The sequence below is a fragment of the Muntiacus reevesi genome, chromosome 3 (assembly GCF_963930625.1).
Source record: "Muntiacus reevesi chromosome 3, mMunRee1.1, whole genome shotgun sequence".
NCBI lineage: Eukaryota > Metazoa > Chordata > Mammalia > Artiodactyla > Cervidae > Muntiacus > Muntiacus reevesi.
The window spans coordinates 124,436,400-124,447,257 of record NC_089251.1 but is presented as its reverse complement, the minus strand read 5'-3'; the positions used below and the strand labels follow the sequence as shown (position 1 = coordinate 124,447,257).

The following is a 10,858-nucleotide window of genomic DNA, read 5'->3' as shown; positions in this document are numbered from 1 at the left end:
ATTACAGTCACTAATCAGCATTGCATAACACATCCGACTCATTTGCATACAATGCAATTATCCTGATAGATGCTGAACTCAACACACCCAGCTGGGTTAGAGTGTCCCCAGGGACGTGAGCCAATGGGCTTTTTCCCTGTGCGTTGGCTGTATTCCCTCATGACCACGACAGCAAATGAAAACCACTCACCAGCGCCTCACAGCGCAGCTAGACTTTGAACATTTGAAATAAAAGTGATGCAGATACATGCATGGCTCATATTCAGGCCCCCTCAGATGAACAAGAAACGGGCTGATTCTGGGTCAGTGCTCCATTTCTAGAACATCCTATTTGATCTCGAGTTTTAGAAAGACAGTCGTCTTATGCTATATAAAGAATTCTTCTTCTGCTTCTTTTGCTTCACCTTGGACTGGCAGAGGAAGAGGACATTTTGAGAGTATCTTCTTAGCACCAAGTTCCCTTTGGCCAGCAGGTGACAGGGGGTGAACCCTTTCCTTGAAGATCCTGTTGTTTTTGGAAGCAGCTGACCCTGAGAAAGAGGTTGACAAGCAGGATGGTGGTTGGTGGGTCGGAAGATTCCTCGGAAATCTGCTCTCAAAAGATGGCCTGGGTTCAGAACTGACCACGGTGAATCCGGTGTCAACATTGGTCTCTGCCTCCAGATTCTCGAAGTTGTTTTCCCGGCCGAGGACCTTCATTCTGGCGCCGGGTTCGAGGTGAAGAGAGGAGAGTTGTGGCTGGGAGTCCGTGGCTGGGCTGCTGGGCTGAGCTGAGCCACCAGGGCTTTCCCACGAAGTGTCACCAGAACTGTCTGACACTGGCCGCCCACCAGGCTCAGGCCGCTCCACGGAACCCACCTTGAACCTCCTGCCCCGACTCCTTCGACTCCTCAGCTCTAGGGTCCTAATTGCAGAGACAGGGGTCAGCCTGGAGCTGTGGGGAAGAGTGTCAGCTCCCAAGGTGCTGTTCAGAAAAGGAGGCTCGCCATTCCTCACATCAAGCCCTGGATTCAACTGGACCTATGGGACAAGGAGAAGAGTTAATGTTTTCCATTAGCTAAGTGCCAAGAACAGATTACATCATGCTCAGCCTTCTGCCACGCTGTGCTCATGCACACTTTCAATAAAGTCAGTTGAACTGAATAGAAGTAAGAGTCCTTCAACAAGATGAGCTGCCACCTTTGCTTTCTGGACATTATATTCTACCTTTTTATTTAATCCAATAAAGTTTTTCTTTTCCGGAACTCAAATCTGGCTATTTACATATTCAGAAATTGTTCAGGATTGATATTAGACTATGCAATCTAGAGGAGCCTCCGTGTCACTAATTTTTACTTGAACTCTATTGGAATTTTACAAGGCTGACCCTTCTCCTTTACATTTGAAGATTTCTCCTTAAATTTCTATGTCAACACCTTCTTCTGGATTTTCTTTTTCCATCTGCTCCTCTCAGTTTCATCACAGGACATAGTTCTTCAGTGCTAACCTGGGCCATCTTCTCTTCTCAGTCTGCACACTCTCTCAGGAAAATCTCATTGAATCCCATGCCTTCAATTATTATCTGACTGATGAAGGCATCGGAAAGTCTCATTATAGTTCAGATCCATCTCTTAAGCTTCAGACTTATCTATCCAACCATCATCCAGGCACAAGTTCCTAAAACTCAACATGTCCGAGGGTGAACTCATCTCCCTCCTCTCATTAAATCTATTCTGCTAACTCTCCTCCCTCTCAGAGAACCTGGCATCATTTGCTATATACTAGCCAAGCAAGAGACTCATTTTCCCTTCCTCATCCTCCATGTCACCCATTCCCATGGACTCTGTCTTCCAAAGACTTCTCAGGTCTTCCTGTCCCTCCATGTCCACTGCCATTAACCCTAGGGCAGACGTTGGCATCACTGGTTGAAATACTGCAACAGCCATCTGTAGGGACACCTCATGGGTGCTCCTGGCCTCCCTCCAATCCATTCTCCACTCCACAACCAGAGAAGCTTTGAAAACAGTTTTGATCATGTCACCCTCCTGCTTCAAGTGGCTCCCTACTCTTCTTAAGATAAAATCAAATCCCTTAAATAGACCACCATACCCTTCAGGACTTCCGTGGTGGCTCAGATGGTAAAGAATCTGCCTGCAATGTGGGAGACCCAGGTTCAATCCCTGGGTTGGAAAGATCCCCTGGAGAAGGACATGGTAACCCACTCCAGTATTCTTGCCTAGAGAATTCCGTGGACAGAGGAGCTTGGTGAGCAACAGTCCATCGGGCCTCATAGGGTCAGACACAACTGAACAACTAGCACTTTATTTTTCATACCCTTCATGGCAAATAGATGGGAAAACAATGGAAACAATGACAGACTTTATTTTCTTGGGCTCCAAAATCATTGTGGACAGTGACTGCAGCCATGAAATTAAAAGACGCTTTCTCCTTGGAAGAAAAGCTATAACAAACCTAGACAGAGTATTCAAAAACAGAAATATCACTGTGCTGACAAAAATCCATCTAGTCAAAGCTATGGTTTTTCCAGTAGTCATGTATGAATGTGAGAGTTGGACCATAAAGAAGACTGAGCACCGAAGAATTGATGCTTTCAAACTGTGGTGCTGGAGCAGACTCTTCAGAGTCCCTTGAACAGCAAAGAGATCAAACCAGATAATCCTACAGGAAATCAACCCTGAATATTCATTGGAAGGACTTACGCTGAAGCTGAAGCTCCAGTATTTTGGCCATCTGATGTGAAGAGCTGTCTCCCTGGAAAAGACCTTGATGCTGGGAAAGATTGAAGGCAGGAGGAGAAGAAGGCAACAGAGGATGAGATGGTTGGGTGGCATCCCCGACTCAATGGACATGAGTTTGAGCAAACTCCAGGAGATAGTGAAGGACAGGGAACCCCGGCATGCTGCAGTCCATGAGGTCACAACGAGTCAGATATGACTGATAAACTCAACAACAACAACAAATACCCTTCGCAGTCTGTCTTTTCTTACTCCAGCCTAATTCACCCCTTCTTCCTCTTGTCAAAATTGAGCCTTTTTCAATTATTGGAACATTATTTGTTCTTTCCTAATGCCAGTGTTTGTGTATATTATTTCCTCTGTCTGGGATGTGTCACCTCTGACTCTTTTTCCTGAAAACGCCTACCTTTTGTCAACTCCAAGCTTACACATCATTTCCTCCTAGAAGCCTTCTCCGTGTCACTGAATCTGGGTAGTTATTGTTCAGTCGCTAAGTAGTGTCTGACTCCTTGTGACCCTATGGACTATAACTGGCCAAGATCCTTTGTCCATGATTTTGCAGGCAAGAATACGGGTGTGGGTTCCATTTCCTTCTCCAAAGATGTTCCTGGACCAGGGATTGAACCTGTGTCTCCTGCATTGGCAGGCAGATTCTTTACCACTGAGCTACCAGAAAAGAAAGTGAAAGTGAAAGCCACTCAGTGGTGTCTGACTCTTTGCGATCCCATGTAACCTGCCAAGCTCCTCTGTCCATGGAATTCTCCAAGGGAGAATACTGGAGTGGGTTGACACTTCCTTCTCCCGGGGATCTTCCCGACCCAGGGATCAAACCTGGGTGTCCTGCATTGCAAGTTGATTCTCTACCATCTGAGCCACCAGGGAAGTCATCAGAGGTGCCCCTAAATATTGGTTCTGTCACTTATTAGTTGTGGGACTTTAGACAAGTTACCTAATTTTTCTGTACTTTGGTTTCCTCATACATAGAAGGAGATGATAAAAAGTACCAATGTCAGAGAGTTGCTGAGAAGTTTAAATTGTAACAGTGCCCAGGACATAGTGTTCCTAAACATAAGCTGGCTACTATCATCATCATTATTCATACTACTTGCTGTCCTGGCAGCCTGTACTTTCCACATCCTAGTAGTCATCATGCTATTCTGCAGTTGTGTGCTCAAATTCTCTGTTATCTTCTTCTATACTTTGTCAATTGGAAGAGCTAGGACTTTATACACCATCTTGATCACTATATCTCCAGTATATAGCACAATACCCAACATGTGGTAAGTAATCACTAGATGTCTGTTAGATAAATAAATAAAGCTTAATGCCTAACAAATTGTTTGTGTGTAGAAATGTATGTCCCCTAATTATTGTCCATTAAGTGGATACAAAGTCTTTTCAAGAAACTGCAGAAGGACATCCATCCTATGGATGATCATTTCTGCAATCTTTAAGAGAGAGAACATCAACTTTTCCTTTTTTTAAGAGAAGTCCTTAGACCATACGATAGAAGAAAGTACAAGATTTTCACTGTAGTAATGCAGGTTGTGCAGTTGGAGTGAAGAATTTTCAGGAGAAGCATAATGCTGAGTGATTGAGATAAATCTCTTGAGAGAAAATGAAGCTTCTCTTGCCAGAGAAGCAATTGAAATGCATTTGTAGAGATTCTGATTATTTAGAGCACATCTTTCTAAGAAATATTTGTAAAATGTTACAGATTGAGAGCTAGGTGTTTTCAAGTTTCAAGGAACATTAGCAAACACCTTGATGAACAGGAAGATTATTTGTCACACATTTGGCTCCAAACACTTGAGAAACAAGAGACTCTGCCTCACCGAAACATGATCAAACTGTTAAGGGAAATCTGACATCATGCAGGGAAAATAGTATTGTCTCTTACTAAAAGTGATCCTAAGAAATAGCAAAAGAGGTTTTCTCCTACACTGAGGGAAAAAAAAAAAAGACTGTATGGTTTCCACATGTGCAGGCAAAAAGAAAAAAGACCTTCTTTCTGGGGAAACTAGTTAACCTAAGTCTAACATGCTGGTGTATTATCATAGCCTAACTGACCCATGGAAGCTGAAACTCCAATATTTTGGCCACCTAATGTGAAGAGCTGACTCATTTGAAAAGACCCTGATGCTGGGAAAGATTGAGGGCAAGAGGAGAAGGGACTGACAGAGGATGAGATGGTTGGATGGCATCACCAACTCAATGGACATGAGTTTGGGTAAACTCTGGGAGCTGGTGATGGACAGGGAGGCCTGACATGCTGTGGTCCATGGGGTCGCAAAGAGTCGGACATGACTGAGCGACTGGACTGAACTGACCCATGGAAGAGGAATACCCAACTCCAGCTTCCTCTAGCCTTTCATGTGAGAGAAGTGAAGTATTCAACTCCAGCCCACTCTAGCCATTCTCTTCCACCTAAGAGGACAGAGAAAAAAGTGTAAACACTTGTGAAGTTCAAGGCATAGACTCATTCAGACTGAGACCTAATTTTAGAATGACTCCCTTCCCCCAACTCCTTGCCACCACATTAGTAAAGCATTATTTACAGCTGTTCCTGTGTCGCCTACACCATCCTGGCTATCAGGGAAAAAAAATTACAAGACATTACAAAAGGTAAAAAGGCACAGTGAAAAGACAGAGCAAGTATCAGAACCAGACGTGGCAGGGATGTTGGAATTATCAGGCCAGCAATTTTAAATAATTCTGATTAATATACTAAAGACTCTAATGGATAAAGTAAACAGCATGCAACAACAGATGGCAATCTGAAAAGAGATATGGAAATCCTAAAAGTAGAACCAAAAAGATTATGTCAGACACCCAACAACAGATACATCCACCAAGGAGTGAGACTAGGATGAAAACTGCCAAGTGGAGAATAGGGTAGCCCAAGGTATGCATTCACTAAGTACTTGGTGAAGGAATAAACACTGACATTCCTGATCATGTATTCAGACATTCATTCATTACTGAGCATCTACTATGTACCCTAATATCAATCTCTCAAAACACATATCCTGGGCTCTGAGAAGCATCAGGTAGTCTTCACTGACAAGAGGTCATGTAAGAAAAGACATGGACAGACACATAGCATCCTTCTTACACAGACAATAATTATACTACAGTTTCCACTTTACAAAACACCTCCATGTATATCCCCTGTTTTGATCTCATAATGCAAATTGTACATGTCACTACCATTCAGAGGCTCTATCAGTGACTGCTGATTATAATCAGGATAAAATAGAAGCTACTTGGCAAGGCTTTTGCTCATTCACCCAAGAATGGTTTTCGCCTACCACGTGCCGGACATTGTTGTAGGTACTGGGAATACAGGAGTGGACCAAAAACGGTCCCTGTCCTCATGGTGCTTGCCCCCCAGTGGCTGACCATGTGCCTGAAGATGTAGCCTCTGCCCACTGCCCATCCTCTTCCCCCAACCCCCTCCTTCTCTCCAGCCACATGGGACCATAGGGTGCTTTCTGAACACGAAGGCTACGAAAATGTCATTCTACACATTCTCACCCATCATCTCCTCCACTCGGAACACTTTCCTCTTATCTCCACCTGGCTACCTCCTTCTGGGCTATCCAGCTCAGGCAGGGCCAGGTCTCACCCCTCAGGGAAGCTTTGCCCACCACCCTCACTGGATCTAGCAAATCACCCCCTGCAACCCCCTCGGCACACGTCCATCCTGACCCTGAGGAAGGGTTACATGTGGATTAGTGAACTTGTGATTATAACTCTCCGGTAAATACATTCATGCACGCTGAGTCCCTCAGTCATGTCTGACTCTTTGTGACCTCATGGACTGTAGCCCAACAGGCTCCTCTGTCCATGGAGTTCTCCAGGCAAGAATACTGGAGTGGGTTGCCATTCCCTTCTCCACAGGATCTTCCTGACCCAGGGATCGAACTCAGGTCTCCTGCATTGTATTATTTTTTTTTCTTTGGTGGCCATCAGTCATTTGTGCTACCCGTAATTTGTCCCCTCACTGCTCTTCCCTGGGGATTCTTGTTCCCCCTCCCCAGGAGTCCCAAGAGAGTCTGAGTCCAGAAAAAACCTAAGGATGCAAGAGAGGAGAGCCTCTGCCTCAGAACTAAGCTATCCACACAACCCCATTCCCCTGAATGAGTGACTGAGTGCATTCGAGAGAGAAGAGAGTCTGATCCAAATTGGTCCAACTGACGTGAAGTCCAGAAGTTTTAGGGGACCCTTGTGGGATGAGGAACTCAAATGGATCATCTTCAGAGTTGCTGGCAGCCAGCTGCTGACCACAGCAGCCTGTCTAGAGAAGTGGCAGAGCTGGGAGTCAGCTCCTAAGCCTGCTTCTTAAGACCCAGGCTACTTACGCACAAAAACCAATGTAAGAACAGACTTATGCACACAGGGGCGGGGAAGGAAGGAGAAGGCGGGATGGATGGAGAGAGTAACATGGAAGCATATGCACTACCATGTGTAAAATAAATAGTCCATGGGGATTTGCTCTATGACTCAGGGAACTCAAACCGGGGTTCTGTAACAATTTAGAGGGGTGGGATGGGGAGGGAGGTTCCAGAGGAGGGGCCATATATATATACCTACGGCTGATTCATCTGGATGTTTGACAGAAAACAACAAAATTCTGTAAAGCAATTATCCTTCAATTAAAAGATAAATAAATTTACAAAAAATAAAGGTTAAAAATTTTAATTTTAAAAAAGAAATAAGATTAAGGCTCACACACACACACACGTGTGCACACAGACACACACGCACACACAAGGCCAATGCATTTACCCCTCATTCTCTTTCCCCACAAGGAAGTTTGCAATGGGTTTCATATCCTGAAAAATTCACCCCATTATAGGAGTGAAGTAGCTACAATGTGTTATCTTATATAGTGTATTATATCCGATCCTTTGTACATGAATTCTTCAGAGACTTTTATATGACACCAGAAACAGAAGTTTCCAGAAGATAATTCACCGTTTTGTTTGCAAAAGCCTAACCTCATTGACATTTATCCAAAAAACTATTCTGCACTCCCCAAATTCCACCTAACTTTCCAATGGAGCTAAGCTGTATAAGCCATGATTCAGAAGTAAAAATGTCAGTTAGCCTTTAAAACAAAAATGTGTCTCCTGCTGCACACACTTATTACATTTTTGCTCAACAGTGAGATTTGAATTCTGGAGATCAACTAAGGCTGAAGGAAAATTTTTAGATGCCTTGCAAATTAGTGAATTATATAATAGGCCACTAACAGAAACAGTGCCTATCCGCTTTATGTGAATGAGAAGGTAAAGGATTTAGAGATCATTTCATATAGAATCAGTATGACTCATATTTTATTAATAACTCAAAGCTGATGAGAAAAAAATTAATCAAAGGGAAAGATAATTCATCTTCTAGCCTGTTTTTACCTTATCCAGTAAGTCTTAAAGCACTTCCTGATCATTTCTCAAGGACAGAAGCTTTGCTGTGAATATCATGTACACCTCCCTGCGTGCACACACTTACACAGAGTACTGGACTGCAGTGGTTAGCTGCCTGGCTTTAGAGCCAGGTAAACACTTAATCTTGTGTCTTGGGCAACTAATCAGTACCTCTACTCCTTGGCTTTGCCTTCTGTAAAACTTCCTAGGTTGTAAGAAGAACTAAATAAAATAATCAAAGTGAAATGCTTAGTCTAGGGCATAATATAAACAATAAGAGCTAAAATTGCTTTCTGGGCACTATCTTAAGCTCCGTGTAAGTCAGGTCCCTTAATGTAAATAGCAACCTGTCCTCTAGGATGATGTTATACACCCTCGTTGTGTTAATGAAGAAACCAAGGTTCAAAAATCCTGGAGCCACTAAGTGGCAAGGTTCAACTGCCACGTAATACAGTAGGAGAAATGACACGTGGTAACGCTAATGACTATGCTTGCTTTCAGTAGGATGCTTACCAGAAGATTTTTCAATTCAAGCTTTTCTCAGTTTTGAAGGGTTCTAACCGTCTAACGTGATCTGGGGTAAAATTTGACAGTGATGCAAGATGCTTAAAAGTTAAGTCAACAGGATGGCATATTTTACATTTGTTGTTGTTTTTGTTTTAGTCACTAAGTCATGTCTGACTCTCTGTGATCCCATGGACTGTAGCCCACCAGGCTCCTCTGTCCATGGGATTCTCCAGGCAAGAATACTGGAGTGGGTTGCCATTTCCTTCTCCAGGAGATCTTCTCAACCCAGGGCTCAAACCCATGTCTCCTACATTAGCAGGCAGATTCTTTATAACTGAGCCACTAAGGAAGCCCAACATACTTAACATTCCCAACTTTAATTATAACTTCAGCTTTCTTAGGTTCACATGGAAAGAACTGAACCGAAAGAGTGGGCAAAATATTGGTGTCTAGTTGAGGAGCACGGGTAAAGAAAAATCTGAAAAATGGGATGTTGTCTGAATCTACTGCAAACTACTTGTGTAAGCTACCAGCTCACAGCATCTGAACTTCCTTATCTGTCAGATGAGGGGATTTGATTAAATCAGTGACTCTCAACTGTGCTACAAGTTACATATTAGCATTATCCAAGGAGTTTTCAAAAAATACCCAAGCCTGGGTGCCCCCAAAGATTCCAGTCTAACTGATCTGGGGTGAAGTCATGACATGAGAAGGTTTGAAAGCTCCCCAGAGGTCCTGGTGTGCAAACAAGGTTTAGAACCACGACATTACGTCATCTCTTGGCTGTCAAATCACGCGGCTACATGGGCATCGAGCGATCACAGAGCCCGAACAGACATACCTGAAGCAGAATCTTGTTGCCATCATAGTCCTGTGTTTGCCACCGGGTGCGGCTGATGGGGACACAGGGATGGGGTAGAAGAGGCACTAACTGGCCAATCTCCTGGACCTTGAACTGCAACACCGAAGCCTCTTTGGGGTCCACCGATGTTCCGAGGGGCAGCTGCTTCAGGGAGAGCTGCAGGGCAAAGGTCTCAGTGGAGTAGAGCCTGAAGAAACAGAAGTTACTCTTTTGCAAGGTGGCTTCTGTCTGCAGGATCATTGCGTAGAGCCGGATGGCATCCTCGTAGTTATCAAAACGGCAGTAGAGGGTCACTCTCAGGATCTCGGTGCCACACTGCACCTGCCTCACGCCCCAGATGGGCATCTGGCTGTCCAGACTGTAGAATTCCTGATTGGCAAGAAGGTAGGGGCAGGGTCTTCCCTGGGTGTTCTGAGCAGGGTAGCACTGCCACGGCCAATGCTGTAGGGAGTCAAGCACACGGAAGAACCTCTCCTCTCCAAGGCTCTCCTGCAAGAAAAGCAGAACAGACATCCCCGGGAAGCGTGACCGCTTGGAGTGGCACTTGTTGTAGTATTTCACTGGACTGGCCCGCTCAGACACAAGAAAGAGACGGATATCTGGGCAAATGCAATCCAGGAGCCGATCCAGGGTTTGCTGCAAAAGCAAGCCCTGCCCGGCGTTGGCCAGGAGGTGGACAGTCATGGCCGGGGGCTCCGGTGTCTCATCCATCGTGGATGCTGAGGATGACAAAGGATGCTGGCGGCCCGCGGGTCCAGCTTCTGAAATGAATTGGAGGGGCGGGAGGTTCCCACACTCAGCCTGCAGCCCAACAGGAAAGCTTCAGGACTTCAGAGCCACGCTCTTACCCCGTATGCCTGGTTGCTGCCGGCCACACTGTGAGAGAACCCTCCGCAGATTCCGGGACAGCAGCCTCCATGCGACACACACCAGCCGCAGGGTCCGTGTCATCCAGCCGGTGTATAATGTCACCGCGAGTGCAGGGCTGTGTCAGCCGCTCCCTGGCTTTCTGTTTGACCTAAAAATCCACAATCCTGAGAAACACTCGAGTGGGTGGTTCTTACAGACACTCTGTAAAGGAAATGACCAGGCAAAAAGGAATAAGCCTCGGCTGTGAGAGGCTGATAGCAATCTGTTTAGTTGAAAAGACATCCATTTTCTGGGCCACAATGGGTTCTGGTTTCCTCCTTCCCTCCCTCCCTGATTACAGGAGCCCGCCAGGCCACCTGAACACAATGACTGCTTTAAAACAATCCTCCCAACTTGTCCCTTGGCCAGGAATGTTCGCCCTTTGTCTTTTTATTTTCTTCTTGAACAATGGATGC

At 45.0% G+C, this 10,858-nt stretch overlaps 1 protein-coding gene across 1 annotated transcript; it reads right to left on the bottom strand.

Annotated features, from left to right (window-relative positions):
- Window positions 1-262: 262 nt before the first annotated feature.
- On the bottom strand, window positions 263-10,244 carry FAM124B (family with sequence similarity 124 member B). The gene is made up of 2 exons (XM_065927628.1): window positions 9,513-10,244; window positions 263-1,020 (listed from the first exon to the last, which is right to left on the bottom strand). The coding sequence occupies exons 1-2, from the start codon at window positions 10,242-10,244 to the stop codon at window positions 367-369; spliced, it is 1,386 nt and encodes a 461-aa protein (XP_065783700.1). The 3' UTR covers window positions 263-366.
- Between the last annotated feature and the right edge of the window lie 614 nt (window positions 10,245-10,858).

What these genes read in the sequence shown, in the direction of transcription:
- FAM124B (XM_065927628.1), bottom strand. Translation starts at nt 10,244, where the DNA reads ATGGATGAGACACCGGAGCCCCCGGCCATGACTGTCCACCTCCTGGCC. An exon ending in GCAACAAGATTCTGCTTCAG is followed by an intron (nt 1,021 to 9,512) that starts GTATGTCTGTTC and finishes CTTGTCCCATAG; the next exon opens with GTCCAGTTGAATCCAGGGCT.